The following is a 27,610-nucleotide window of genomic DNA, read 5'->3' as shown; positions in this document are numbered from 1 at the left end:
AAAGCACCAATCCGCTCCGCCCCAGACTTCAACCTCTCACGTTCCCACTCCACCCACTCTGTCCTCCCCGATTCTTCTCCTCGAAACACAGCCTAGAAAAACGAAAGAAAAAGAAGCCGATACCCCCCATTGACCCCATCACACCCTTCCAGACCGTCACCTGCCAATTCTCCACCCCCACTTGCGGCGCACAATCCACCCACCGAGTACGCCGAACCGACTAGAAAATCAAGACGCCTGGGAAATCAGCCACCAAAGAGCGCAGGAAAGACATACACATCCCAAAAATTGGAAGTGAACGACAAAATGCCATATCTCCCCACCTCCCAGGCTTTCCTAGAGCAATCTGCGCTGTTGCTGGAGGCGTATCCTGAGACGGTACGCTGAACCCCAAACCCACCATCACCACTCTCACTTCCACAACCACAATATTACTCTACAGCCTGAACGAATAATTCAGAAATACACCATTGAACCGGACCCAACTATCTGACACTTCCTTCCTTGATCTAGACCCGCATCACGACAAAATACAGCTTCCCCACCGAAACACCAGGCCAACTGCACAAGCGGCGCAAATCGCAGAGGACCCCCACAGACACCACCAGCACACCCTCTTCAAACACACAAACAACCACAGAGAAAATACCAGTGGCATGCCTCACCCTCAAAACCTTCAACCCCGGCACGGGGATCACGCTCAAGTACCGCACGAACAAAGGCGCGGAGGTGAGCCGGTTGATGATGGGGTTGGGAAAGCTGGCTGCGGGTGCGGATGTTGCTAGTCTTGGGGTATCGGGTGCTGGGCCTACTGGTACGGCTGGGGATATTGAGATGGGCGAGGCTCCGGCGGTTGATGAGGGCGTTGTTGCTTCTTCTCCTGCGCTGCAAGCAGCGGGGACGCCAAGTCAGACTACTGGAAAAGCTGCTGGAGGGAAGGGGAAGAAGAAGAGTGGGAAGGGGAAGCGGTGATCGATCTAGAGTATCTACACAGCCAGTACAGTGTACGACTTGCGTTATGAATCAATACGAAAGGCAACCAGTATACAAGAACCAAGTGATTTCAACATTGTAAGTTAGGTATACAGATCCGCCTTGCATCCCGGATCAAACATCGAGGAAGATTGTCTAGGACAGACCGCGAGGGAGAGTACACCCTCGAGAGAATGAAAGAAAAAAAAAACGCCATGCCCATGCGTAAAGTAAGCCTTCGAACCAGATTTCCCGTCAATCAATCAATAACGCAGACAAAAGAAAAGACACAAAAAAGCATGATATCATATGAAAGATGCGGTGAGACAACAGGGCACCGAGAGGGTATAAAACAGGGAGGGGGAGTGGAGTGGTGTTGAGACTGCACTTAAAAGTCCTCGTTGAAGTTGAGGCCGCTGTCATTACCACTGTCGGACTGATCGCCGTCGGCGTTGGCAGCCTCCTTCTTCTGGGTGCTGGCCATGACACCGGCTTTCTGGTAGTCACCGACGCGCTTCTCGAAGAAGTTGGTCTTGCCAGCCAGGGAAATGGACTCCATGAAGTCGAAGGGGTTGGCCGAGTTGTAGTACTTCTTGTTGCCGAGGGCCACCAGGAGGCGATCCGCGACGAACTCGATGTACTGGCACATCAGCGCGGAGTTCATACCAAGCAGGCCGCAGGGCAGGGCATCCGTCAGGAACTCCTGTTCAATGCCCACGGCCTCAACGATGATGTCCTCGACCATCTTCTTGCTGGGGCGGTTGTTCAAGTGAGAGAACAGCAAGCAGGCAAAGTCAGTGTGGAGACCCTCGTCACGAGAGATCAGCTCGTTGGAGAAGGTCAGACCGGGCATCAGGCCACGCTTCTTCAGCCAGAAGATAGAGGCAAAGGAACCGGAGAAAAAGATACCCTCGACGGCAGCGAAGGCGACCAGGCGCTGAGCGAAGGTCGACTCTCGGTCCTGGATCCAGTGCATGGCCCACTGGGCCTTCTTGGCGATGCAGGGAACTGGGACACCATTAGCTCACATCTTGTAATCAGAAGAGAATGAACGCACTGGTATCAATCGCGTCAAACAGGTAGGTGCGCTGCTTGGGCTCCTTGATATAGGTGTCAATCAAGAGCGAGTAGGTCTCGGAGTGAATGTTCTCCATCATGATCTGGAAGCCATAGAAGCAGCGAGCCTCTGGGACCTGAACCTCTCCGCTAAAGCGTTCGACCAGGTTCTCGTTGACAATACCGTCGGAGGCGGCGAAGAACGCGAGAACGTGCGAGATGAAGTACCGCTCGTCATCGTTCAGGCGGTTGTGCCAATCGTGCAGATCCTTGGACAGATCGATCTCCTCGGCGGTCCAGAAGGAAGCCTCAGCCTTCTTGTACATCTGCCAGATCTGTTTGGCGTGACGGTCAGTCAATGTGTTTGCATATGGGCGGGGCAGCATCACGTCCAGTGCACTTTACGCGCCGTGGACGCGTCGACGACGACACATACCTCGTGGTACTTGATGGGGAAGAGGACGAAACGGTGAGGGTTCTCCTGGAGCAGAGGCTCGTGGGCCTCGGTGCTCTTGATACCCGGAGCCACCTTGGGGGCCTCGACGGCCTTCTCGACGGGCTTGACGGGCGACGCGTCGACAGGCTTGAGAGACGCGGGCGCGTTCTCCTTGCCCGCAAAGTCGAGCTTCTTGACGGGCGAGTCACTCATCTTGAGGTTCTCGAGGGAGGAAGCAGCCTGTCCAGCGAAGCGAGTTAGCACAAGTGCGGAGGGCGACGCGTCTGGCGCGAGAGGCAATGTCGTGACATCAACGAACCTGCTTCGAGGGAGTGACTTGGGTGGCCATTGGGAGTGTGCTGGGGTATTGGAAATGTACGGAATGAAGCGTAAGAACACAGACACGAGCACAAGACCAGGTTCCAAGGGTATGGGGATGGGATGGGAAGAGGAAAGGGAGAATCGGGAGGAGGAAGAATCGATTTTAAGAGGGAGCAGTCGCGCCAGAGCCAAGTCGCGCTCCACGTGACCGCGCGCCGCTGAGTCATCCATTCATGCCACTGGCCGCCAGCAACATCCGATCCGTTGTTGATCCATGTCTGGTGCAAGTCTTTAGGGAACTCCTGGAATCTGCCAGAGAATGCATCTTATCTGATCGTGTCTGTCACTGAATGTACTGTACTTGTACCTGACGGTCCTATCTTCTGTCTATACATCGTCCATGCCAGCAGACACCCTCATCACTACACCTGGCCGACACGCGAAAGGACGGCCAGGATTCAGCTGTCGACGTAAGAGGATCCACTAGTCGGGATGAACACGATCAGATAAGCCGGTTCTGCGACGCGACGAGCAAAACAAACCGGAAATACGGATGTGATTGGCGTCCAGACCGCGCCTGTCCGTGCTCCGCCAGACTATGGATACAGCTCCTGGCGTGCCCTCAATAGTCCCGTCCATTTGGACCGCCCTTGTATTTTGGTCCCAGACCCGTCGAGTGTCCGGTCTGCTCCAGCACACCGGTAAAAGAATCTGTACCAACCAGTATTTAAGCCCCGGTCGGAATGTACCTAGGTTCCATGTAGGCAGGCGTGTACACGCGTCGGCGGATCGGTTCAGCTGGATCGGATCCTGGCCCTAACTTCGTCCATTCCGTAGCGCGTCCAGAATCCACCAGCAGCTCGATCGCCCCCACATAATTGATGCTGTCCTTGCGTCTGATCCACGTGCTTTCGCGTTCCTGTCGTGTTTCCGATCTCCTCCCAGGCGATGGAGGTATGGAATTGAAGGATCAAAGAAACGAGGAATATGTATGAGTTCGGTATTTACAGACTCTAATTATCACAAAAACGCCGGATTCTATAACCCAAAAAGACGAAGGGACCGACACCCATGGTCTACTCCATGCAGAAAATAGATCAAATCTTCTCGCGGAAGGAGTCTGGCAGCACCCGATCCTCTACGCGGCGCATCAGCTTGTTCGTTTGCTCCGCCAAGCTGAGGGTCAAGATCGTGTGGGGCAGGATACGCGCCAAGTGCGCGAAGAAGCCCTTGTAGATGGCCAGCACTCCCTCGGTGCGGATGGTCTTGAACAGGCAGTCGAACACGCCCTGGTATAGGTTTCCAGTCTGGTTATACATGCGCGCCATGATGGTGTCTGGAGGATGCATGAAGCAGCACACGACAAAGCCCGACGCCGTGCTACTGGCCAGATGCAGCGCGGGACCCTCTTCCATGCCCAGGTGCCGCGTCAAGCGGCGCTTAGCGAAGAAGTATGTGGGAAGCTGGACGGCACTGCCGAAACTCGTGCGGATCATGGCAGCGCCGACGCCACGGTACACACCCTTGACACCCTCAGACCGGTAGATCTTGCTGAGTCCATCGTACGAGTTCTTGTAGTTGTGCTGGGTGCCCACCGGCAGGAAAGGCGAGTAGGATTGGAGGCGGGTCTTGACTAGGAAGAACGGCGATCCGGCAGCGGCACCGATGACACCCGACGCAGCTCCGGCAAAGACATTGGCACCGAGGGATTGCACTTTGGGGTCATTGTAGATGGTGTTTGTGATGTTCGCGCGAATGGGCTCGTAGAATCCGAGACGGCAGCCGTTTAGCAGGACCTGGTAGACATACTAACCCCCCGAAATGTCAGTGCAAACGTCAACTTCCCAAGAGCAGAGACACATACGGCCGATCCAATTCCCCGGAAGAGGCCGCGCGGTCCTTCATTCTGCAGAATCACCTTGACGGCATGCAAGACACCCCGGTACTGCTTTGGCGCATCCTTCTTGGCTTGTAATTCACCCTGCAATTGTAACCTTCCCATCAATTGTTAGTGCCCGAACCAATGAACCGAGCCTCGGAAGACTTACCGAATCTTGACGGTCTCGAAACTGTGGGTGACGGTGACTGCACCGCAAGCCGCGATGCCACCAGCAATGAATGCTCTGTCAGACAACGGTCAGCATAGGCTCCGCCGCTTGCTTCGTTCGATTTTGAGATTGCACCATACCCTAACGTGGTCGACATCGTGCGCCAGAGGGGGCCGGTCGGCGGATGAGTGGGAAGGAGAGAAGGAGGAAAGGGGGAGGTTGGAGGAGGGGGAAAAAGAGACGAGGGCGTGTCTGTCTAATATAATGTACAAGTGTGTTGAGTGAATGAGGAGAACAATTACCGTAGCGCAAAAAGTCGGAACCAGACCGGAGTTGCGCTTGGAGGCTGATTGGGCGGGTGCCCGGATTTACATAATGCCGAGGCAAGCAGAAAAGGAAAGCGCGACTGGACCAGCTGCATTATTTAGGAAGCTGCCGTTGTTGTTGTTGTTGTTGTTGTTCTTTCTCTCTCTCGCAACTCCCCGCCATGGCAGAAGGTCAACAACCAACCCAGCAGCCACAGCCGGCCTCGGCTCCTCAACAGCCTCAGAAAGTGTGCGATATCATTCGCGGATTTCGTCCGGTCAAGGTAAGCTTGCTGCTGCTGCTTCAATGGCCCAGTCTCTGACTATTTCTGGGCTCCAGTCCTACAAAACTGCCAAGCAAGACTCCTCCCACTTTGTGACTTCCTTAGATTTCGACGACCAAGGCGACTACGTGGTTGCGGCCGGCGACGACGAAACCATCCAGATCTTCGATGTCAAGGAGGGCAAGTCCACCAAGTCGGTTCCCAGCAAAAAGTACGGGGTTCATCTGGCGAGATTCACACACCACTCTCGCCAGGTCCTTCACGCGAGCACCAAAGTGGACCGTATGTCTGTGAAGACCCAGCGCAAGGGTCCCCAAGCTGACTCCCTTCACAGATTCCCTCCGGTTGCTCGATCTGCACAATGAAGGCTACGTGCGTTACTTTTCGGGCCACACGGACAAAGTAACCTGTCTTGCGCTGTCTCCGGGCAACGACTCGTTCATCTCCTGCTCCAAGGACGACACTGTCGCGCTGTGGGACCTGGGCTCTAGGAACCCCCAGGGCAGGCTGAAGCTCGCCACGCCCTACTTGGTTGCATTCGACCCCTCGGCCACTGTTATCGCCATCGCCTCGCAGACGACCTCGTCCGTTCTCCTTTATGACTTCCGCAATTACGACAAGCCTCCCTTCTCCACTTTTGATCTTGCGCCTTACGAGGAGACATACACACCGTCGACCCGTGGACGCGCTTGGACACGCCTGGAGTTCTCCAATGATGGGAAGCATCTGATTGTCGGCACCGACTACCACGGACATTTTGTATTAGATGCCTTTGAGGGTACCGTCAAGGCGTTCCTAGTAGGAAAGAACGGATCATCTGGACGAGCGGCCCCAGTCTCTACCACCGGAAAACCTCTTGGACAAGGTGATGTGTGTTTCAGCCCGGACGGACGATATGTTTTTGGTGGTGCTGGCGACCAGCCCGACATGCTGGTGTGGGACTTGCAGCAGGATAAGGAGGCGAATCTAACCTTGCAGCCCATGGCCCGGCTGCCACACCGAAGTCGGACGGCTATGGTTGAATACAACCCTCGCTATAACATGATCGCTAGTGCCGACAAAGACATTGTGTTCTGGCTTCCGGACGAAACACCGAAATCATCGGATAAGTAACTGCCGTCTCTTTTGTGACCACCCGCGGAGGTACTGGTCTTGATATTCATGAGATGGAGTTTATTTACTTCCCCTCCCAGGATGTTTATGGTTTCCGATTTTTATCTTTACCTACCAAACTCCTTGCCGTCTCACATATCCAGACAGATGGGCCTTCAAGATCGTCGTCACCCCCTCGGTTCTTCTCAATGGTGGCCTCGATCTGTTTGTCGATCGTACGATTACTGGAAATAGTCGTCAAGCCGGTGACCCATCCATACATAAACACGCTATGGTTGATATCGGACAAGCCCTTGACAACCTCATCTGCCACTCGAGGCAACTGTCCTTTCCCGGAGTCGATTACCGATTGCGCATCGGCAACCTTGATAGGGAGCTTCCACAAGGCAGGGACGCGGTAGTCGGACAACTTCTGGAACTGGTGGATAAGGGCTTCGCGCATTGAATGGTCATAGGGAGGGTCGCCCAGCACAATCCGAGCGCGCATCTTCTCCGTGTCCGTGCCAATGGTGTCTACAATCTCCCGCATCCGTGCTGCAGCCTCCTCGGTGCATATCAAGCTCTGTGCACCCATTGCCGGCCAGAGTTCAGTGGGAAGCAAAGGCTGCTCCTTCTCGACCTCGAGTTGTCGGACGATGGCTTTGTGCATGCCAGTCTGTGGTTTCATATTCTGGACGTGGGAAAGGTCCGACACCATGGCAAGAAGCAGCGTGCAGTCGACATTCAGCGTATCCGTGAACTTTTTGAATGGTTGCGGGAGGAGATGCGCCAGATCCTGCTGCGCAGCGGCGGCATCGGATATCTTCCCCTGGCACTCAACCTGGATATCATATTTGCGGATCTCCTCGAGCAGATCATTAATTTCAGGAACATTTCCTTCCTCGACTTTCGGTAGTACCACCCGTATCCGAGGATGTCTATACCTCACCCGCGTAGCATCAGCCGCCTTGCGTAGATCCCTCGCCAGCTTGATCAGCTCCAGGTCATCCTCATCGTCATCACTGCCATCCGACTGTTCATCGCCGTCGAAATTCCGTAACACCGTTCTCCGCGGCGGCCTAGATCTTGACCCATCGTCCTCCGACCCCGACCAGACATCATCCTCCTCCTCCGAATCCCTCTCCCACCCCTTCTTCGCCATCTCAAACAGCAATCGGCTCTCCGAAACAGTCGATACCTTCACCCACTCCTCGCCATCATCTGCAACAATATCCACAAAGACACTCTTGCGCTTATCCTTGTTCGGCTGCTTCTCGCCTTTGAGATCCCTAGGCTCCTGCGAATCCCAGTAAAAGCGTTTCCCCAGCGCAAGCAGACCCGTACACGAGCCCTTGGCTATATTCCACACAGCCTGGTAAAAGGGTAGATTCGACGACCGCAGAGCGTGGAAGAGTCTCATCTCCACCTCAGGATCAAGCTGTCCGTCACCAGCCCCATTTCGCGTCTTGTCGACGGACCGTTGAGAATCCAACACCTGCGCCTCGAGCTTCGTGAGCATCTTCAGCTCGGAGTTTACATTCGAGCGCAGCTGCCGCACCTCCACAAGCTGCGGATTGCGGAGCGTGCGCGCGAGGAGAGTCTGGAGCATGTCGATCTCCGCGATTATGGTCCGGCATTGTTGGACGAGGTTTGCTGCTAGGGCGGGACTGGTTTCCGGTTGGGTTGCGTGGTCTCTGGGTGTTGTCCGAGTGCTGGAGCTTGAGCGAGAGCGCGAGTGCGCGCTGGTCATGCTTGCGTCAGGGGGCGCGGGGTAGGTCTGAAGGAGAGGGAATTGTCGAGGATCAGGAGTTAGTTGATGCAATGCGTATATATAATTCATGTGGGAGAGTCCAGAGCAGAGAAGGAGAAGGTCGCTGGGACAGGAAAGAAAAAAGTGGTGGTTGGTTGTTTTGTGGAGGCTCTGCGGGAGGCGGGGTGACTATAACTCAGGGCAAAGGTCGACCCTCGATCGGTTCTAGTTTCTTCTGGATGGACATCAAAGTTGCATTTACTTGTTATCATACGAAACATGCCATTGCCGTGCAGGAAACCCGTGGCTATTCACAAAGGAAGATTGCCCAAGCAATTTACAGACCCAAGACAAGAGAGTCCATCCAACACGAGAGTAAAGAAACCAACGCCATGACATGCTGATAATCCTCGAATTTGATAGACACTGGGAATAACGACCAGTGGTGTTTGGGACAACCGATTAAAACTAGTCCTTGCCCGTGAGCCGTTCTCGCTCGCCTGAGCTGCGAGGGGATACGTCATCCTCGTCAGACCATCGGTCTGCATCTTCGTCACCCACGGCAAAGATCGTTTCCTCGTCGAGCGGACGCGTGGCCGAGGAGACAGGTTTAGGGGGCACGGGCGATAGTCCGCGCCGGCGGCCAGCAGCTTCCGAAGTACCCGGATACTCCGGAGGCGCCTCACCTTCGAGAGGATCTTCCTCATCCAAACCGCTGCCGAACGAGCGAATCTCGAACCCGTCGTCATCTTGGGCGAGCTGCAGATCTTAGTCAGTAGGGTCGGGCCAGAAGGAAGAAAGGGCACAAACCTCTTCACTCATGGCAAAGCGACGGTTGTTGGCCGTGGGTCGCCACAGATAAGCGACAAAGGTGATGTCGAACAAGTAAACAATGTTGAGCCAGCCATCGAGCACGAACCATCGCGACTTCCAGTGATCCGGTACGAAGTTCTCATCGTTGCGTCCGGCGAAGGCGAACGAGTTCAGGAAAAAGAAGCCGAAGATGACAATGATACTGCCGAGAATGCACCACCACAGCTTCTTGTACATCAATGCCTTGGTCTTCTGTCTTCGGTCGATGAGGTCCTTCATGGTGGCGTTTAGGGAGTTCAATGTCCACACGTAGAAAGCTGTCAAGGTTCCGGCAAGCGGAAGAACAATCAGGAGCACAAGGGGACCAGCGCTATCCGGGGTGATAGATAGACTGGTGATGGAGTAGACCACGGCGAAGACGAAGTGAGCGATGGCTAAAATCCGGACATAGACCATCGTCCGACCCAGGGATGGCTTGACCACGCCGTAGCCCATGCAAACGATGAGAAGGAGGAAGAACGAGAAAGCATTGCGGCCTGCATTAAGCACCGCGACAACAATCATGAGTACCTTTGCCATGACGTTTACTCCGTGAAGGTTCTGGTAATTGTAGAATCCCCATGTCATGAGCTGCTCGACAATCAAGAACACCAGGATGGCAGTGATGTAGTTTTGCACCGGCACTATCCTCCATCAGTATGGTTGCAGGTCAACGAAGAGGAGAACCAAGCTTACAGATGTCGTGGCGGTTTTGGACGTAAAGGAAGGCCCAGAACCTATCTTCCTGTGTGAGAATGGCTCCAAAACAAGCTCTAGGGGAACACTGACAGTCCAATAACGGTATAGACAATTGTCAAGGCTCCGTAGAATGGGAGCTTCGCGATTTGCGCCGCCGGAAGCTCTCCATATGAATTCCGGAAGGTGACCACGGCGGTATACTCGTCTCCGGAGAAAGCATAAGTGCTCACGCAGTAGAATCCGGTTTGCCGTACGGGGTATTTGACGGCGATGGGATCCTTCAAGTTGATAGCCTGGGAGATGATCGCACTTTGGGAGACATCGGTCGCGTTTTTGGAGAGAAGAAAAGAGCCGATTTTATCTGCGGTGCAGAGTCCTGCATCGACGTTCGACGCATCGCATAGGGTCTCGCGCAACTGATGCCTATCAGTCAGTTGCCATCTGTGCCGGGAACCAAAGGAGAAGGACATACATCAGGCTCGTCGGTGCGGTACGCTCCAATCAGTTTTTCATCTTTCCATTCGAACATGACCAAGCTAGCCTTGGCATTCTCCCTTTCTGAGCTGGAGAACTTCACCAGTATAAAGGGGTCGACGTTTCCCCCCAAGCCTTGCGGCTGTACATTCCCGAGCATCGTTGGCGGTGGGCGTCATCTGATTTCTGCAAGACCGTGAGTATCCAACAGCGGGAAAAAAGAGGGCCAGGGCGTGAGAACGTACTAGCTCGACTTCATTGGCAAGCACCGAGCTAGCCAGTAAAGCCGTCAGACAGAGAGTGCGGAGCCAGCCATTCATCACGACCGTGAAGCAGAAGCCAGGAATTCGGCTTCAAGGTTCGGGAAGAAAAAGGGACCTCTCAAGACCAGGGAATATGAATGAAGGAAAGAGAGAAATTAGCAGCAGCGAAGGTGTCCGGATCCAGCGTGAGCAACTTAGCCCCATCTTGCTTAGCTAAGCTCTTTTTTTCTGCTCAAGTTGAACTTGTTGAACTTCTTCACCACCGACACAGCACACGTCCTGTCTTAAAGAATTTCTCAGACATGCCGGGCAAAGACCTTACACATCCCTGCATGGACTGCAAGGATGCCGAGTCCCTGCTCACGGTGCGCAAGCGGCAGCTTTGCAGGTATATTTGTCCCCATTCGACAGCCCACTGGCAGTAACTAACGAGCTTGTGGCAGAGACTGCTTCGTTCGCTTCATCGGAAGCAAAGTCAACCGGCACATGGCGAATTACCCCAGGCCTCAAAACCTAGAGGATCCCCTCCCCAAGCTGCTCCTTCCTCTGTCCTTCGGGGTCTCCTCTTCTTCATTGTTGCGACAGCTGGACGCAGATCTCCAACGCCAATTGAACAAGCCGAGACCCCGGAAACACTACGACCTGCACATCCTGGTTGTCGACCCATTGACCACTCCCTATGATAAGAACTATGAGGCGGTTCAGAAGGCCTTCCCAATGCACACCTACAGCCGGGTGCCGTTCCACAGCGTTTTCGAATATGTCCCAGAAATGCAAGACCTGATGCGGGAATATGCGGGACCACAGTTCGCAGACGATCCGTCACGGCCAGAACAAGACCGTCTGGCGGCTTTTCGTGCGGCTATCACCACGGCCACGTCCCAGGCCGACGTCGATTCTGTGCTGTTGACCCGGCTTGTCGTTGGCTTTGCACAGAAAGCCGGCTGCGAGGCTGTTCTTTGGGGTGACTCGGACAGCCGTCTTGCTGCAAAGACGCTTGCAGAGGTTGCGAAAGGACGTGGAGCCGCGTTGACCTGGCGCGCCTCAGATGGGATGTCGCCTTGGGGGCTGCGATTCGAGTACCCGCTACGCGACTGGTCCAAGGCCGAGCTGCAGCAATACGAACAAGCTTGCCCGGAGCTCGCAGACATTGTCGTTCCTGACGAACCGCCATCGGACAATGTATTGACGAAGAACCTGTCCATTGACGACCTGATGATGCGGTATGTCCTGACGCAGGGCGAAAAATACCCTGGTGTCATGGCCAATGTGTCCAGAACCGCCAATAAATTGCAAGCATATTCATCTGATGGTACTCCCTCGTGCGCTCTGTGTGGGAACATCATCGGCAATGTCAAGGGCAACACCGGGCTGACGGTCTCCAGTCAATCAGGGGAAAAACAGGATACTCAGTTCTGCTACGGGTGCATGCGATCCCGTCCGGATTCGATTTCCTAATTAAACAGCTATAATTTGTGGTAAACTGGGGAAGAAACATGGCAAAAAATCGCCGTGATCGTTCAAAATGATATCCATATCCAAGGGCCTCACGCTCCACCCCTCTCCAAGTCCTCGTCTTGTCGACTGGCCCCGCCAAACCACTTGCCGATTCCTCGGTGCGTTCGGGGCTTCTGTGTCGGCTGCGGCCCCTGTGGAGGCTGGGTATTGGCGGTGTTGTCCGTTTGTCCATCGCCTGCTGAAGGCCCTTGCTCTTCATATGCTGGTGGACCGTCTCGCACAACACCGCTTTCTTGTTTGTCCCATTCGTCTGGGAGGCTGTAATCGATTGCCTGTGGCTGGGATTGCTCGTGCTGTCGAGTTTCCTTGGCCTGATTTTTCAGCGCCTTGGCACCTTTTTCGCGCAGGTGTTTCTCGAGGATGACGGCGTTCCTTGTGTTGCACTTGTACACGGCATCTGCAACGTCACCGATGAAAGGAACTAGCCCCAGGAAGAAGTCGATGACCACGTTGATCAACATCATCATCCGCAGGCGCGAGGGGAGTCCGCCGTCGATCTGTTGACAGTTCCGCACAACCATCATGGCGAGGGCTGCGTCACCTGCATCGCCGATACTACAGCGTTGGTGTGGTTAGCGTTGGGAATTGGCGAACGCAGTGCACTAACTTACAATGGAAAGAGACCAATCACGCTGCCCCAGCCGAACTGAACACCGCACAGATTGAACAAGGAATAGTCCAGCCGGTATGCTCTGCGCTTGACCTGGGTCAGGATTTTCGCATCGTTCTCCGACAAGCCAGGCGGATGGGCCTTGCGCCGTCTACGCGTCTTCTTTCCGAATGCTCGACCGAGGCGGGAGGCGGGTACTTCCTCGAAGTAGGGATCCTACCGTGTTTTGGTTACCTCTGTGTAATTCAATGGAAAGAAAAGTGTACTCACCTCTGTCCCGAAGTGGTTCCTAGCAGACTCGGCCAACACCCGCTTCCCAACCAACGACATGATTGCGCCCGACATCTTTGTTTTCGTCAGGAGCTGTGTTCAAAGGAGGGACTGGGCGGGTAAATAGACGGTGTAGGCGGCGGGTTCTTTCAACTTCCCAGACCAGGCAGGGAGACGAGGAAACGTTTCAGCGTACTACCTGTAAGGGACCAAGAAAATAAAGAAGGCAGCGAGAGTTGGGTACATTAATGTGAAAGGAGAGACGTCATTTAATAAATCTTGCTTGGTGGAACGCGATCCTTGCCGATCCTCAGCCACTGCACGTGCCACACCAGCACCGCCACAGTTGCTGACTCACCGGATCATCATGCTCCTTTCGGCCAGCAGCGCGCTTGCGTCTTCTCTCCGACCTGCAACAACTGGCTGATCGTCGTCTCTGTGCGTGTGCTTTTTGGATGCTCCACGCTACAATTCCCTGAACCAATCTTCCCCTCATCCATCAACCCGCCTCCCCGTACACCCACCCACGGGTCGGCCCAACTACCCTTCCGGGGAGCTGCTTCGTTCCCGCTCCTTGCCGGAGAGCTTGTGCGCTGAGATCACCTGTGGTGCTTGTTTCCCAAGAGGCTGAAATGCTAGCAATTTCCAGTTGCCATGATCGAATCAAAGATGCATTTAGAAGACTGTAAGGCTGCGGTCTGGTGAATGACGGAGTGACGCTAACGGAGGGCCAACGATTAACCAGGGCTGGATGACTTGTGTGTCCGTTTCATTATAAACCTCCCGCGCGAAGAGCTTGAGTCGGTGGAGCGGATATGTTTCCAGGTGGAGGAGGCACAATGGTTCTACGAGGACTTCATTCGACCGCTCGATCCCGCGCTCCCTTCGCTAACCTTGAAAGCGTTTGCGCTGCGCATTTTCCAGCACTGCCCGCTCATGTCACAATGGTCTCATTACCACCACATCACGGCCTTCTCCGAGTTTCTTGCCTACAAGACGCGGGTGCCCGTGCGCGGTGCGATATTGTTAAACCATGACATGGACGAGGTCGTCCTGGTCAAGGGATGGAAGAAAGGTGCCAACTGGAGCTTTCCCAGAGGCAAGATCAATAAAGGCGAAAAGGACCTGGACTGCGCTATTCGTGAGGTCTACGAAGAGACTGGGTTCGACGTGCGGGAGGCCAACCTGGTCAAGGATGAGGACAATGTCAAGTTCATCGAGATCACCATGCGCGAACAGCACATGCGGCTATATGTGTTCCGTGACGTGCCCCGCGAGACGCATTTCGAACCACGCACGCGAAAGGAAATTAGCAGGATCGAATGGTACAAGCTGTCAGAGCTGCCGACGCTGAGGAAGAGCAAGCAGAACGATGAAGGGTCTGCTGTCACCAACGCGAACAAATTCTACATGGTTGCGCCTTTCTTGAATCCGCTGAAGAAGTGGATCGCCCAGCAGAAGAAGGTAGATGCGAAGGCCGGACCGAAACAGTTCCATGTCGAGGACTACACTTCCATGGACGAGACGGGCATCCCGCCGTCCGCAGGATTGGCCATCCCCAGCGATCTTCCCGAAGTTACCTCTCCGCAAGATGTAACCTCTCTCAAGCGTCTTTTGAACATCAGCGGAGTTGCGGCGCCGCAAGCGCAAGTGCAAATGCAAGCTCCAGCACCCGTTCAAACCTCTGCTGTTGACCCATCCAAGTCGAATGCACTGCTGGCTTTGTTGAGGAGTGGTTCACAAGAAGCTGCTCCCCAAGTCAGTCGGAATGATGTTCCACCACCAAATGCCGCTCTTCCCAGAACCGAGCAACCGGCTCACCTGGCGCCAAATTTCTTCCCCGGCTTTCCTCAGCAGCACCAGCACATGGGACCATCAGCCGTTATGCATCAGGCTTCTGTTCCTCCGTACCAGACAGTGTCAGCTCACAATTATCAGCCTCCACGCCATGCATTTCCGCCCATGGCACAGCAGGGACCTCCTGCTAGACAACCTGCGATGCCAGATTTCCCTCAACCATCTGCACCGAACTACAGCAATCAGTTCCAGCAGTCTCCATCTTACAATGTCGCACCCCCGAAGCCTGTACCGGCGCCGTTCCAGCAGACAGGCGACCCTCAATTTTCACAAATGGCTCAGCCGTCTCAGGTTCAGGGCGCCAGAGTTCCTCCGGCGAGCAATTTGCCTCCACCCAAGCTCACAAGTCACTCCTTGGCGCTTCTGAATGTCTTCCAATCATCCAAGCCACCGCAGAGCCCAGCTGCAGCTATGGCGGCACCTCCTGCACAAGTGGCACCTCCTGCACAGGCAGCACCGGGACCTGCTCCGGCCAAATCTCAGCACCACAGCGACCTATTGAATCTCTTCAAGGGACCTCGCTCAGTGCCCGCTTCTGAGCCCTTCGAATTGTCAGCCCATCAATCTGTCCCACCCACTGGGCATTCAGACAAGCAGATTCTTCAGCGCCCTCGAGACCACACCAGGAAACCTGTGGATGTCAATACAGGCATCAGTCAACCAGCGGCCACCATTTCTGGGCCCATGAATATGCCTCAATTTGAGGCCATCCCGAAATCGACAGTCAAGAAACCAGTCAATGGGTCAAGCCGGAAGAACAATATGAGCCGACAGGCGCAAGGACCGGCGCATCAACAACTGCCGTCTCCTATCACTATCTTGCCTCGGCCGCGGTCGGCAAAGCAAGAGCCTTCGGAGTCACCCAGGCATGTTGCACAGGCAGTATCTCAATCCCCTGCCAGCAAACCCGAAGCTGCCGAACAACAGAAGCCCTTCCAGCCTCAGATCTTGCGTCGGTCTGAGAAGATGGCGGAGAAGCCAGCTTATGAGCAGACGCTGATGTCAAAGCTTGGAAGCCCCGACCAGAAGCCCAGTTTGCCCAACGCACAGCGGCCTCTGGCACCGCCGGTGAACAATTTCGACCGCCGGCCTAGCCAGACTGTTGCGCAGAAAGAAACCTTGCTGTCTCTGTTCAGCAAGCCGCCCACGTCTCCGCCTTTCACATCGGCAGCACAGTCCACCGCGAACCGGCAGCCGGCTGCTACGTCTAGGGTTGTCAGCCCGCTTTCGTCGTTTGCTCAGCCTAGCAGTGGGGATTCTATTTCTCAATACGGTACTCCCTCGGAGGAAGGAATGAGCAACAGACCCACTGCCCATCGCATTGCCTCGCCTACTGACAAGGCGTTCCTGCTTGGGTTCTTGGAAGGTGTTGCGAAGGGCAATAAATGAGTTTGGAAACTCTTGTCCCCTACGTCTTTTTATCATTGAAGCAGGTGCAATTTGGGTGGTGCATGGACAAATTAGTTGCAATCAGACATATTCATTCGTACAGATCATTCTTCATGGTATTCAAGCTCGTACAATGTCTCCTCCCTCTCACTCCCTGTGCATTCTCATAGTTCGCTATTCTGCCACCGCCCACCGCCCCACGTCATCTGCATTTGTCATTTCCAAGCTGGACAAGCTGCTCGTCAACTTCAACAATGATGCGCCCTCGTCTCTCAGCATGCCACCGCTGTCTAGCCCGCAGCAGACTCTTCACAACAACCGCACCAGTCGGGCAACACACCCAAAATGCCCCGCCACCACCTCCCCCAGCAGCCGGATACGCCCGACTCACAAACCGCGGACTCATCTCAATCACAGGCGTCGATAGCTCGACCTTCCTCCAAGGCTTGATCACCCAGAATATGCTGGTAACCAACGACCTAAGCCACAGCGTCCGACGGACAGGTTCCTACACAGCTTTTCTCAATTCCCAAGGCCGCGTCCTGAACGATGCCTTCATCTACCCGTTTTCCGGAACGGAAGAAGAGTCCGGGTGGCTGGTTGAAGTGGACAAGAACGAAATTCCGACTCTGCTGAAGCACCTCAAGAAACACAAGCTGCGCGCGAAGCTGAAGCTCCGCGCCCTCGAGGACGGCGAGCGCTCCGTCTGGTCCTCGTGGAAGGATCACCCCGAATCCCGCTGGGCAGCGTATAACCTCGAGACCGAGGCGTCACCATCGCCTTTCTCCACGTCGACTGTGCTGGGATGCATTGATTCGCGCGCTCCCGGGTTTGGATCGAGACTGGTGACGCCCGGCTCGGAGGACCTGCGTGCATATCTCCCGGATGAGACGCAGATCCCCGGGTCTGAGGTCGAGCTGGCATCGTATACTGTGCGCAGGATGTTGAACGGTGTTGCGGAGGGGCAGACGGAGATTATTCGTGAGTCGGCGCTGCCGATGGAATGCAATATGGATATGGCGCGCGGGATAGACTTCAGAAAGGGTTGCTACGTCGGCCAGGAATTGACAATCCGTACGCACCATACCGGTGTGGTGCGGAAGCGCATTCTGCCTGTTCAGCTTTATAATCAGGGACAGTTTGAGAGCGCAGAGATTTCATATGATCCGTCAGTGCAATTGGCTTTGCCCCCGGGAGGGTCGAATATCTCCAAGAGTGGTGGTCGCCGGGGGCGGAGCGCGGGGAAATTCCTCAATGGCGTTGGAAACATCGGTCTGGCCCTGTGCCGACTGGAGATGATGACCGACATCGCTTTGACTGGTGAAGGCACCCAGTATACTCCCGGACAGGAGTTCAAGGTCTCCTGGACCACCGATTCTGAGCAACCGGTTGAGGTCAAGCTGCAGGCTTTCGTTCCATCGTGGACCAGAGACTTCATTTTCTCCGGCACACACAAGCCCACACAACGGAATACCGAAGTTGATGGCGAACGGGCGAGGGGTATGGTGGAACAGTTGGAGGAAGAGGAGGCGCAGCGACGGACAGAGTAAACCTCATTGCATCCATCTACAACACGGTATATTCCAAAATTAGATTCTTGTATATAACACATATATTCTATAATCACCACTCATAAGCTGGGGGTATCTTAAATCTCTAAAAAATAATGAGCCCGGGATAATGCATATCCCGGAATAGAGGGCAACGTCAAACATTAAGTGGCTTTCGCAGCAGCAGACTCCGCAGCATCCGCTGCCGCGTCCTCTTTGGCCAGTTTCTCGAGAAGAGCCTCGCGCTCCTCTTTCTCGCGCTGTGCGGCCTTCATGCGCATCATTATCTGTTCTTGAAAGCTAGGCGCACCCGGTGTTTTCGCCGCAGGATTGAATGAGGACGCCTTGGGAGGGTTCGCCGGCGCGGAATTGAATGAAGCAAAGGATGGCACTTTGCTAGGATTTGCCGGCACCTTCGTTCCGGGAAAATTGAATGAAGACGTAGTTGTCGATGGGGGTGGTGCGGGAGTGGTATCTTGCTTGGATGGCGAAGGAGACGACTTGTGCTCTGTGCCTGTCCCTAGATCGGGCTGCGTGCCGGATGCCCAGAAAACGGAGTCGATGACAGCCCATTCTCCGGTAGCAGCATGTGGACCAATCTTCTTCTTGCTGTCCAGCACCGCTGAGTGCGCGCTGACAATGGATGCAAACACCAGCATGCCCGTAGCAACAGTTTTCTTCTCGCGCTTATCCCCCACGCGCTGTCGTTTATCCTTGAGCAGGATGGTATGTTCGATCTTGCCGAACGACGCAAAGAGGGCCGCCAATCGATCCTTATCCAAGTCCAACCCAGGCCCTTCTCTGATCCATCGCACCTTGACCGAACGCTCCATCTCCGGGAGGTTCATCCCTCCATCCTGTGAACGGTCAACCCGCTGGCTACTCCGATCCGCAGCCCGGCGAGCCTCCTCCTCTTCCTCCCGTTTCTTCTTCTGCTCCTCACTGGCTTCTTTCTCCAATTTCTCCTGCGCTTCGCGACGCATCCGTCGATTATTCTCAGCAATCCGCTCAATCTCGCGCTGCAACTTCTCCTCCGCGTCGTCATCGCCAGCGCCCATCCAAGTCCTCTTCACGCCCCGCCCAGCAGCACCACCCATCGCCGCAGCCGCGCCAGCTCGTTCCCTTGCCTCGAGATCCTCGCGCATTTGCCGCTTCGCCGAATCCATCAGGTCGCGCTCGCGCTGCTTGCGCTGTCGCGCCTCCCGCGCATTGTCGTAGAGTTGCCGGACAGCTGGATCGGAGAGAACATCGTTGGCGACCTGGAGGAGGTGGAACTTGTCGATGTCTGCTGGTGTTGGGTTCGCGATCTTATCAGGGTGGTACTTTAGTGCTGTGCGTCGGTAAGCGCGTCGAATTTCGGTGTCGGTGGCAGCCGGGGAGAGGTCGAGGAGGGTGTAGAAATCTTCATTGGAGGCGGCATGCGCCTTGAGGTCGTCTGACATTTTGGCGGTTTAATGACAGGGGCGGCTGCACTGGGTTGGTTGTTCAAGTGCCGGGGAGAAGCAGAAGGTTGGTTGCCGTCCCTCTTTGCAGCGTCTGCGGAATCGAGTTGCAGAGCCACTGAAGACTGGAGGTGAGAAGAAAATCTGGCAGGGGTTCTCTCTCCAGTTCAAGTTATGTCATATTCAAAGAGTGAAGCGAGTTCGTTAAGGGAGAGTCGGAGGTTGACGAGGAAAAAGATGGCGTGGGCGGTGGCGGAATCTGGTCGGCCCTATCGATAACAGATAACAACCGATAGAGCTGCAGTATACAACTCTCACCATCCTCTTCTCCCCTCTTCCAGCAGTCATGTCGGATCCTTTTTGTCCCATCCAGCTTCATCTGACTCTGGCTCTGGCGATAGTCAAACACAAGCCCCCAGGCCAGGACATCAATGGCAAGCATCCAGCATCTGGAGTTCTACTCCAGCACTAACAAAGATCCCAGGCTATTTCCTCCAGATTCGACAATCAATCAAAAAAGACAAGGGCTTCCAACTAACCGCTCCCACCAAATTCTTTGACAGTGTTCGCTTCTGGCAACAAGCATCTGAAGGGTCTGAGGCAGAGCAAAGCAAGCTGCGCGACCGAATCTTCGAGCTGGAACAACGGAATGAGGGCCTTACTGCCAAACTGCGTATGGGCGTCCTCACTGATAGCACGAGGAATCAATTGTCAAATGTAGCCGGTAGGAATGTGGTCAGCGGAGAGCCACCCAGGAAACGAGCGCGGACGCTAAAATTTACTCGAGGAGAGTTGCCTCCTGCTCTTGAAGATGAACTTCCAAAACTTGAAACAGAGAGTCAGTTTTTCATTTGCTTTGGATGCAGTAGTCGCTGACTATATCCCAGCTCTGTCCATCCTCAGACAGCTCTACACTCTTCAAAAAGCGATGCACAAAAAGACAGACCCCAATCACCTGGCCACAGCAGCTGTCATGCTCTGCAAGGTAGCTGAACGGGAACTGCTCACAGCAGGACAAAGGGAGGGCAGTGGATCCAAAAACCCCAATCCTCGAGAGACAAAACACTCAGAGCTCCCCGCTATGATCAACGAAGTCAAGCTGTCATTTCAACTTGTGGGGCGTACTCTGGCCAAATTGCCCAGCACAGAGGACGGCAAAAAGGGCCGCGGTCAAGTCACTTATTACCTGGTGTGTTTATTCGAGTCGACCATGACGGCCCTCTCCCAACGCTGCAATCCCATTCAACTCAGCGGTCGAAAACAGAGGCTCAGAACCAGCACCAGGATGAAAGCTCAAGTCAATAAACAGACTCCGGTTGCTCCCACTCCTACAGATGAAACACCCCGGCGGCTCACGGGCTTGCTCTACGCCATGGCCCAGTCACTCGGTTTAGCTTGCTCTCCAGACCGGGAGGTTATGGAGGGGCTTTTATATGTTCTTCTCGAACGTGTGGGCGATATACTAGCTCTGTCTGTCGGTACCAATCAGGGAGCACCGCCGCGTGCAGCATGCGAAGGGGTGGGACATGAGAATTTATCTGCTCAAAACGTGCAAGTTGAAGGGCTGTATCTGGTCTGGCTTTTAGAAAAGATGCTTGCCCTCTTGACTAAATCCCAATCTTCATGTTCTGCTGCACAGGACGTTATTACCAAGGCCAAGGATCGCCTTCAGGGAATTCTACGGCAGGCCGCCCGGGGCTGCGAGAGCTCTCACACCCCGAGCTCATTGATACGTCCGGCAACTCCTCCACCCCAAAAGGTTGATTGCCAAACATTCAACCAGCAAACGTTCTCGGACTGGTTTCAGCAAGAGCTGTGGCGTCTGGCCGGCTATGATATGCTGGCATCTATCCTGGCATCAGACTAGATGATCTAGATGCCACTTCGATCTCTATCACGACCGCTTTAATTTCCAGCACTTATACAACAAATTTCATTCCGTAAGCATTGGATGATCATCTTCTACGATGCCCTTCCAACTTGAAAATGCGGGCAACGTTTCGTCCAATGACGGCATCCACAGCCGCTTTCTCATCTTTATCAACAAAGAGTTTTTTATGGTTTGAATATTTTCCATCGTACTCGGCCATTGAGATTTAGGAACACATTTCAAAGGCGGGAAAATGGATGGACAATCCCCGTGAGCATTGTTAGCAATAGCCACCATCTCTTCTATAGTCAACTACCAAACAAAATACGGCTACTCCTGCCCCCCTAGCAGCGACTTGTGAGACCTGCTGCTCGCATTTTAAGTCGGAAGAGTATTGAATAAGATGATTAGCCAGTGTTCAAGGGATCGGATTTATTGTGTAAGCGCAGGGGATTAAAGCTCTACACTTTTCAAGAAAATCTTGCGGTCACTAGGGGGCTCGTAGATGTAGGGTACTGTCTTGCGCTGGAGGAGCATCTAGTGGTAGTCGTCAGGGTAGAGGTGGGTATGGACATCAACGATTTAGAGGGCCTTCTATGGTGATCGGTTGTGCAGCAGATGTTTGCCGAAGTGACGTGAGAGTCCTAACACACCCCTAGGCAGGTATCGATAAGAAGGAATCATATACTTTGCTCTTATCTCTCTTTCTTGCCACTTTCTCTCCTCCCACTCCTCACCACTTCCTCCCCCGGTCTCCCACCGACATGGTGCCTCCCTATTCACCCCTCCAGCTGGCCGTAGAGAAGGATGATCTCTGCATTCCGGTGACTGGCAATTCTTGTCTATCGTGCGATCCAAGCTCATCCAGGTCTTTTCTAGCTGATCGACTTCAGTCCGTTCTATTCGGGCACCCCATCCGATAAACATGCCCTAGCCCTATCCATGACCAACGCCCTCAAGGCTTCGGGCTTCCTCTACCTCAAGTCCCATGGCATTCCTCCCAGTGTGGTCTCGCGAGTATTCGCTGCTTCAGCCCACTTCTTCGCCCGACCCCAGATGCAGAAGGATGAGCTGGGCTGGACTACTCCACAGTCGAACCGTGGTTATGTCGCAGTGGGCCGCGAGCGCCTCGCAGGCCAGATGGATCTGAAGGAAACTATGGAGATCGGTCTGGAGGGTGTGGTAGGACATCCCAACCACTGGCCTGACCATTTTGACGACGAAGGGAGAGACTTTAAAGAACTCATGCTCTCTTTCTTCGACATGTGCAAGAACCTACACGTTCAGATCATGAGCGCCATTGCTCTGGGGATGAGGCTGCCCGTGAACTTCTTTGACGCGTTCATTGATCATGGTGACAACAATTTGCGCTTATTACACTACCCGCCTGTTCGCAAGGATCTCTTTCATCAAAATCTAAACCAGGTGCGCGCCGGCGAACATAGCGACTACGGATCGATCACGCTTCTCTTCCAGGATTGCCACGGTGGACTGCAGGTGCGCAGCCCGAAGGGCACATTCGTCGATGTGATCCCGATTGCAGACACTATTATTGTGAATGCGGGAGACCTGCTGGCTCGCTGGTCCAATGACACCATCCGCAGCACTCGCCACCGAGTTATTGAGCCCCCTAGGCCTGTGGTGGAAGAACCCTCCACTCCTACTTCCGAATCATATCCCTCGAGATACAGCATTGCCTATTTTTGCAACCCCAACCGAAATGCACAGATTGAAGCCCTGCCGGGCACTTTTGGTGAGTATGTCCAGAGGGACAAGAAGTACGAGGCGATCACGGCAGGAGAGTATTTGCTTCAGAGATTGACTGCGACCATCTAACTCGCTATTGGCACGGCGTTCTTCAGTCCTGTTCTTCCGCTTGATACCCTCTTCATCTATTTCTGGAGTCTATTTTTGGTTTTGAATGCATCTATCTTTGAAATTCTAATAGACCGACGGCACAACTCCCAACCTGCCCCCATCCGTAACCATAATACTCCCATTCAGATATCCCCCCGACGCACTCGCCATCCAAACAATCAATCCCGCAATATCCTGCTCGCCACCGCCCCTCGTCGCAGGAATAAACTCCTTTGCAAACGACCCCTCCGAAATACCCAGTCCTTGAACCCCCCCGATCGCATACAGCGGATCCGCCATCTCGGAGTGATACAAACCCGGTGTGATCCCATTCACCCGAATCAGATACGGCCCGAGTGTCGTCGATAGCATCTTGACGAGATGCGTCGTCGCCGCCTTGGACAAATTATACGCATAGCTAAATGGCACTAGACGAATGAACCCCGCGATCGAGCTGGTGATGACCACCTGCGCACTTGGGGGTGTCAGAACGCCCGTCTCGGGCGCCGGGCGGCGCTTGTTGGCTGCTTCTAGCAACGGCAGGAAAGCGAGGACAGTGTAGTAGGCGCCCACGACGTTGACGTTCAGCACGGAGGAGAAGTCCTCCATGGGGATAGAGAACAGTGTCTCGCGCACTTCAGAGAGTGTGGGGTTCGACCCGTCTGCCTTAGGACCGGGGGGACGCATCTGCGCGCCCATTGTCCCGCTATTCGCGACGAGGAGGTCGACATGGCTCGTTTGCGCGGCGATGGTCTGATATGCTGCCTCCAGTGACTCCTTGGAGGTGACATCGCAGGGCACGGGGACGACGACGCCGCTACTCTCGGACTGGGAGACTGTTTCGTGGAGGGCGTCTTCTCGTCGACCCAGCACGAAGACCTTGGATGCGCCGTTGGTTGTGAGGGCGCGGGCCATTGTACGGCCCAGTCCTGGGTTGGAGTCAATTCTATCCAAGGTTCGAGATGACAGCACGTCACGTACCACTGCCACCGCCGGTGATGACCACCACGCGGTCCTGGACGGAGAAGAGATGCGAAGCTTGAAGGTGAGCCATGGCTTGGTAGAGGGGTTGAGAGAGATACAGTGAAGAGACCAGCTTCTTCCCCGCCCACCTCGTCATTCGTGTTGATCCTTTCCCCACATCCGGCAAAAATAAGCATTGCGCCTGTCAAGACCCTAGTCAAACAATATGCACGACATGGCCTGTGTAACTTCTTCACGGCCATGAAAATAAACATTCCGGAACCTCCGGATGGCTTGAAGCGCGGATTTGATGTCCAACGGCATTAGGCTTTCTGGAGTACCGTGGTAGGGTGCCTCTCATCATCGACCATATTGTGCAGCATTGGCAATATTTACTTGGTATATCGAGGTATTTGCAAGAGAATCAACGCTATATTACTTCGGGGTCCTTATTACAGAGAGGTTCCAGTATAATCGAACACCTACTCATGATTGGGTGGTTCATTTGAACCGTGCCCTAATCCATCATGCAAGATGGGATTTCGGGAGATTCGCGGTGGCACCATCCGGGATCCAAGCGGCATTCTTCTCCATCTCGGGTGCTTCAAACTGGAGAGATGTATGACAGCAGAGGATCTGTCGGCCAATAGCCGATGATCTCAGAGCTACTGTCCGCAACGATCAACATACAGGCCCTAACGGGCAGCGGACGCAACCGTTGGCCGGCCCGGAATACATCCCGTTGCGTCTCTCTTCTCTCGATTCATGACCGGATACTGACCTCAAGGATCATCAATCTCCGGTTTCTCCTTTCGGCCGCGTACGATGAATCCACTTTGGACCACGGTGTTCCGTCAATTGCGCTCTGTATTCATCTTGGCCACGTTTGCATTGATGACATTGGCGCGTCATGCCCTGCGGTCTGCCACTCCTACTCAGTGTTGCTCCAGTAGATGTGATCAGGCCAGCTTGATCAAAGAGGGCTTACGTCAGTATGGCTCTGTGTGAGTAGTATATGTACGTACCACCACGGCGATTCAGATTTCCTTCTTGCAAACCTCTCGTGCTATAATTCCATCACCACCGTGCACGAAAGAGGAAAGAATTGAACATTATCTGTCTGTGGATATGATCTGGAATTGTCTCCTTGTACTGAGTGTGTTGGGCTCGCTGCCTTTCAGCTCCGCGGTCCCCGCCGACCTCGTTCCTCGTCAAACGACTGGCACTACGGTCGAGCCGACTCGAAGCCATCCGACTTCTCAGGCCCACACGCCGTTCACTGGGACCCCGACGACCACCGGTGTGCTGACTGCGTCTTCCGTTGGCACGGGGATTTCTGGTGGGGGACCGGCTCCAGGAGCCACCAATTACCCCAGTGATGGCAAGCTTCATAGTGTCCAGCCTGCTGGATATGTCCCCGCGGGAGGAGTGGGCACGAATGGGTCTGAGCCGGTGTACAATGCGAAGAGTGACTTTGACTATCAATCCCTAGTATGCAACGAAAAGGACAGAAATAAGGATCAGAAACTAAACAATCCTCCAGGCCCTCGGACTTTATCAGGAGTGGATCGAGCTCGATCTGTTCCAAGACGGGCTCAACCGTTTCTCCGATTCGGACTTTTCCGCTGCAGGCCTCACCTCTGACGACCGGGACCTGATTGCATTCATGGCCCAGCAGGAAGCCGGACATGCAACGATGCTCAGCAACATCTTGGGCGCCGAAGCACCGCAGCAGTGCTCGTACGTATACCCGTACACCAACGTACTGGAGTTTGTCGATTTCTGTCAAAAACTCACTCGGTTCGGCGAGTCTGGAGTGTATGGCTTTATAGCGCACCTGGACTCGCGCGAAGCCGCTACGCTGCTGACGCAGTCCATCACCACCGAGGCGCGCCAGCAGATGATCTTCCGCCAATTCGAGGGTCTCTTCCCCATGCCGGTGTGGTTCGAGGTCGGCGTGCCCCAGTCCTGGGCGTGGACGTTGCTCGCCCCCTTCATCAGTTCGTGTCCCGCGAACCAGACGCGGCTGGTGTGGCAGAACTTCCCAGCGCTGTCGATCCTCAACCAGCCGAACCCATTCACTGGCAGTGCCGGGACCAGCAGCAACGTTAGTACCAATGGCACGTCTGGACGTAATCAGACCACCGGACCGGGTGTCAACTCCCTGCAGATCCCCATAAGCGCACAGGGGATGTCCAACTCCAGCTGCGGTGCTCTCGCTAGTAGCAGCCAATTTTCGTCTCTGTCGTTCCCAGGCCGCCAGGTGGGCCTGAAATGGGACGCTCCCGGCAAGCCGGTCGGTCCGAACAACAGCTATGTCACTTCGACTCAGGCCGGCAGCCCCAAGTACGTTGTATGGGTGTCGCAGCTCAACGTCACCTACACGCCGCTGCGGGTCGTAGGCAATGGCACACTCGGATACACATCACAACCAGACCTTCAAACGTACCAGGGCGATCCGGCCATCAACGGGACCATGTTCATCGCCATCACAGACGACGACCCGTTCCTGACGCCGTTTAATCTCAGTCTGATCAATCCGCACGTCGTTGCAGGGCCGGCGCTGTACCAAGCTGGTTAAGTCGGTTCGTAAAGTGGAAGACGAGAAAAATCGAGGTTGCGTACTTTAGTTAGTGAGAGGGTGTGGCAGGGAGGAGGAGGATGGTGGATGGATAGTTCACTAGCTAAATTGACGATGATCTGCCTTAGCGCCAGATCCACTTCACCTTTTGACACCTTTTCCCCTTCTTCCCTTCTTCACACGCCCTCTCTTCCCCATGGCACCCCAGAACCGCAAGCAGCGCCGTGCTGCTGCTGCTGCATCTGTCTCCGCCGACAGCGAGCCTTCAATCCCTCTTGCCCATCCTCCACGCGGCACTCCATCGCAGAACACGCGCACCAAAACACTCTACGATATCATCGCGGAGCGCCAGAACCAGCTCCTCGACCAGGATGGCCAGAAGCAAAACCCCTCTCCAGGGATGAATATACCGCAGGGAATGCGAGTAGTGACCACCAATGCAGCAGGGGAGGTTGTCGACACAGACGCAGACAGCTTGTCCTCGGACGACGATGACGAGTCCGAACCCGAAATCAACAATAGCAACAACAAACCACTCCCACCTCTCCTTGACACCGTCCTCCTCACTCTCCCCTTGACAACCCTCCACTTCACACTCGCCTTCCTAGCAGCACACCAATATGCCGAAAAAACCGACTTCCGCGCCCTCTTGCAAGAATCGCTCATCGTCACCTTCCCACTCCTCACCTTCTTGATTCATCTCGTCCACGGGCACATTTTTACCATCCCGATCCCACTATCGCTCCGGCGCCGGGATACAACATCCAATGACTCTGTCGGGCTAGTACGACGACTTATTTTCCCGCCCTCACTACGCACAGTTGTCTTCCTACCCGTCGCGACGGTGCTAGGCGCACACCTTATTGCTATCACGAACGGGGATCCGTACTACGCTGTCATGAAGAAGGCGCCTGCGGTTGGAACTTTGTGGATCTGGTGTATTCTCGAAATGTCCGTGGGTGCGGCGATGTTGGGTGCATTGGGACCGTTGGTTTGGGGGGTTTGGTGGATGGGGTATGGGATTTTGTGATCAAACTTGAATAGAATTCAGCGAGATGTGAGCTGGCAAGAGAATTTAGCTCTTGGTGCAGCTCAATGGCCGAATACTCTCGACCATCGCAACAGCCTCGAAGCAAAATCAACGGACGACC

At 54.5% G+C, this 27,610-nt stretch overlaps 16 protein-coding genes across 16 annotated transcripts; 9 read left to right on the top strand and 7 right to left on the bottom strand.

Moving 5' to 3' along the window:
- Positions 1-306: 306 nt before the first annotated feature.
- N7474_000924 (SRP9/SRP21 family protein) lies at positions 307-972 on the top strand (the record flags this gene model as incomplete). Its single annotated transcript, XM_057192339.1, has 2 exons — positions 307-378; positions 514-972. 2 exons carry the CDS (start codon positions 307-309, stop codon positions 970-972), a joined length of 531 nt encoding a protein of 176 aa, XP_057057292.1.
- Positions 973-1,360: 388 nt separating this feature from the next.
- N7474_000923 (ribonucleotide-diphosphate reductase subunit RNR2) lies at positions 1,361-2,813 on the bottom strand (the record flags this gene model as incomplete). Its single annotated transcript, XM_057192338.1, has 4 exons — positions 1,361-1,980; positions 2,030-2,363; positions 2,465-2,704; positions 2,784-2,813. 4 exons carry the CDS (start codon positions 2,811-2,813, stop codon positions 1,361-1,363), a joined length of 1,224 nt encoding a protein of 407 aa, XP_057057291.1.
- A 1,069-nt stretch (positions 2,814-3,882) lies between these two features.
- Positions 3,883-4,990, bottom strand: N7474_000922 (putative mitochondrial oxaloacetate transporter (Oac); the record flags this gene model as incomplete). Its single annotated transcript, XM_057192337.1, has 4 exons — positions 3,883-4,593; positions 4,650-4,779; positions 4,834-4,908; positions 4,974-4,990. The coding sequence occupies 4 exons, from the start codon at positions 4,988-4,990 to the stop codon at positions 3,883-3,885; spliced, it is 933 nt and encodes a 310-aa protein (XP_057057290.1).
- Positions 4,991-5,320: 330 nt separating this feature from the next.
- On the top strand, positions 5,321-6,535 carry N7474_000921 (WD-repeat containing protein SWD2; the record flags this gene model as incomplete). Its single annotated transcript, XM_057192336.1, has 3 exons — positions 5,321-5,422; positions 5,479-5,704; positions 5,757-6,535. 3 exons carry the CDS (start codon positions 5,321-5,323, stop codon positions 6,533-6,535), a joined length of 1,107 nt encoding a protein of 368 aa, XP_057057289.1.
- An 85-nt stretch (positions 6,536-6,620) lies between these two features.
- N7474_000920 (uncharacterized protein) lies at positions 6,621-8,264 on the bottom strand (the record flags this gene model as incomplete). The annotated part of the gene is made up of 1 exon (XM_057192335.1): positions 6,621-8,264. The coding sequence occupies one exon, from the start codon at positions 8,262-8,264 to the stop codon at positions 6,621-6,623; it is 1,644 nt and encodes a 547-aa protein (XP_057057288.1).
- Positions 8,265-8,732: 468 nt separating this feature from the next.
- On the bottom strand, positions 8,733-10,449 carry N7474_000919 (uncharacterized protein; the record flags this gene model as incomplete). The annotated part of the gene is made up of 5 exons (XM_057192334.1): positions 8,733-9,023; positions 9,075-9,760; positions 9,813-9,853; positions 9,906-10,231; positions 10,288-10,449. 5 exons carry the CDS (start codon positions 10,447-10,449, stop codon positions 8,733-8,735), a joined length of 1,506 nt encoding a protein of 501 aa, XP_057057287.1.
- A 405-nt stretch (positions 10,450-10,854) lies between these two features.
- Positions 10,855-12,010, top strand: N7474_000918 (uncharacterized protein; the record flags this gene model as incomplete). The annotated part of the gene is made up of 2 exons (XM_057192333.1): positions 10,855-10,940; positions 10,996-12,010. The coding sequence occupies 2 exons, from the start codon at positions 10,855-10,857 to the stop codon at positions 12,008-12,010; spliced, it is 1,101 nt and encodes a 366-aa protein (XP_057057286.1).
- Positions 12,011-12,099: 89 nt separating this feature from the next.
- On the bottom strand, positions 12,100-13,025 carry N7474_000917 (DUF4112 domain-containing protein; the record flags this gene model as incomplete). The annotated part of the gene is made up of 3 exons (XM_057192332.1): positions 12,100-12,625; positions 12,682-12,896; positions 12,951-13,025. The coding sequence occupies 3 exons, from the start codon at positions 13,023-13,025 to the stop codon at positions 12,100-12,102; spliced, it is 816 nt and encodes a 271-aa protein (XP_057057285.1).
- A 579-nt stretch (positions 13,026-13,604) lies between these two features.
- On the top strand, positions 13,605-16,196 carry N7474_000916 (decapping enzyme complex catalytic subunit DCP2; the record flags this gene model as incomplete). The annotated part of the gene is made up of 2 exons (XM_057192331.1): positions 13,605-13,635; positions 13,696-16,196. The coding sequence occupies 2 exons, from the start codon at positions 13,605-13,607 to the stop codon at positions 16,194-16,196; spliced, it is 2,532 nt and encodes an 843-aa protein (XP_057057284.1).
- Positions 16,197-16,450: 254 nt separating this feature from the next.
- Positions 16,451-17,746, top strand: N7474_000915 (YgfZ/GcvT domain-containing protein; the record flags this gene model as incomplete). Its single annotated transcript, XM_057192330.1, has 1 exon — positions 16,451-17,746. The coding sequence occupies one exon, from the start codon at positions 16,451-16,453 to the stop codon at positions 17,744-17,746; it is 1,296 nt and encodes a 431-aa protein (XP_057057283.1).
- Positions 17,747-17,910: 164 nt separating this feature from the next.
- On the bottom strand, positions 17,911-19,188 carry N7474_000914 (putative cell cycle control protein (Cwf23); the record flags this gene model as incomplete). The annotated part of the gene is made up of 1 exon (XM_057192329.1): positions 17,911-19,188. The coding sequence occupies one exon, from the start codon at positions 19,186-19,188 to the stop codon at positions 17,911-17,913; it is 1,278 nt and encodes a 425-aa protein (XP_057057282.1).
- A 237-nt stretch (positions 19,189-19,425) lies between these two features.
- N7474_000913 (uncharacterized protein) lies at positions 19,426-21,055 on the top strand (the record flags this gene model as incomplete). The annotated part of the gene is made up of 3 exons (XM_057192328.1): positions 19,426-19,430; positions 19,485-20,026; positions 20,076-21,055. The coding sequence occupies 3 exons, from the start codon at positions 19,426-19,428 to the stop codon at positions 21,053-21,055; spliced, it is 1,527 nt and encodes a 508-aa protein (XP_057057281.1).
- Positions 21,056-21,822: 767 nt separating this feature from the next.
- N7474_000912 (isopenicillin N synthase family dioxygenase) lies at positions 21,823-22,894 on the top strand (the record flags this gene model as incomplete). Its single annotated transcript, XM_057192327.1, has 2 exons — positions 21,823-21,882; positions 21,938-22,894. The coding sequence occupies 2 exons, from the start codon at positions 21,823-21,825 to the stop codon at positions 22,892-22,894; spliced, it is 1,017 nt and encodes a 338-aa protein (XP_057057280.1).
- A 105-nt stretch (positions 22,895-22,999) lies between these two features.
- Positions 23,000-23,969, bottom strand: N7474_000911 (SDR family NAD(P)-dependent oxidoreductase; the record flags this gene model as incomplete). The annotated part of the gene is made up of 2 exons (XM_057192326.1): positions 23,000-23,844; positions 23,897-23,969. 2 exons carry the CDS (start codon positions 23,967-23,969, stop codon positions 23,000-23,002), a joined length of 918 nt encoding a protein of 305 aa, XP_057057279.1.
- A 1,037-nt stretch (positions 23,970-25,006) lies between these two features.
- N7474_000910 (ferritin-like domain-containing protein) lies at positions 25,007-26,459 on the top strand (the record flags this gene model as incomplete). Its single annotated transcript, XM_057192325.1, has 2 exons — positions 25,007-25,369; positions 25,422-26,459. The coding sequence occupies 2 exons, from the start codon at positions 25,007-25,009 to the stop codon at positions 26,457-26,459; spliced, it is 1,401 nt and encodes a 466-aa protein (XP_057057278.1).
- Positions 26,460-26,655: 196 nt separating this feature from the next.
- Positions 26,656-27,489, top strand: N7474_000909 (uncharacterized protein; the record flags this gene model as incomplete). The annotated part of the gene is made up of 1 exon (XM_057192324.1): positions 26,656-27,489. The coding sequence occupies one exon, from the start codon at positions 26,656-26,658 to the stop codon at positions 27,487-27,489; it is 834 nt and encodes a 277-aa protein (XP_057057277.1).
- Between the last annotated feature and the right edge of the window lie 121 nt (positions 27,490-27,610).

Source organism: Penicillium riverlandense, assembly GCF_028828495.1.
Source record: "Penicillium riverlandense strain IBT 135883 chromosome Unknown utg000001l_segment0_segment0, whole genome shotgun sequence".
In the NCBI taxonomy this organism is placed as follows: Eukaryota; Fungi; Ascomycota; class Eurotiomycetes; order Eurotiales; family Aspergillaceae; genus Penicillium; species Penicillium riverlandense.
The sequence above is the reverse complement of the archived record's forward strand: the minus strand, read 5'-3'. Positions and strand labels throughout refer to the sequence as shown.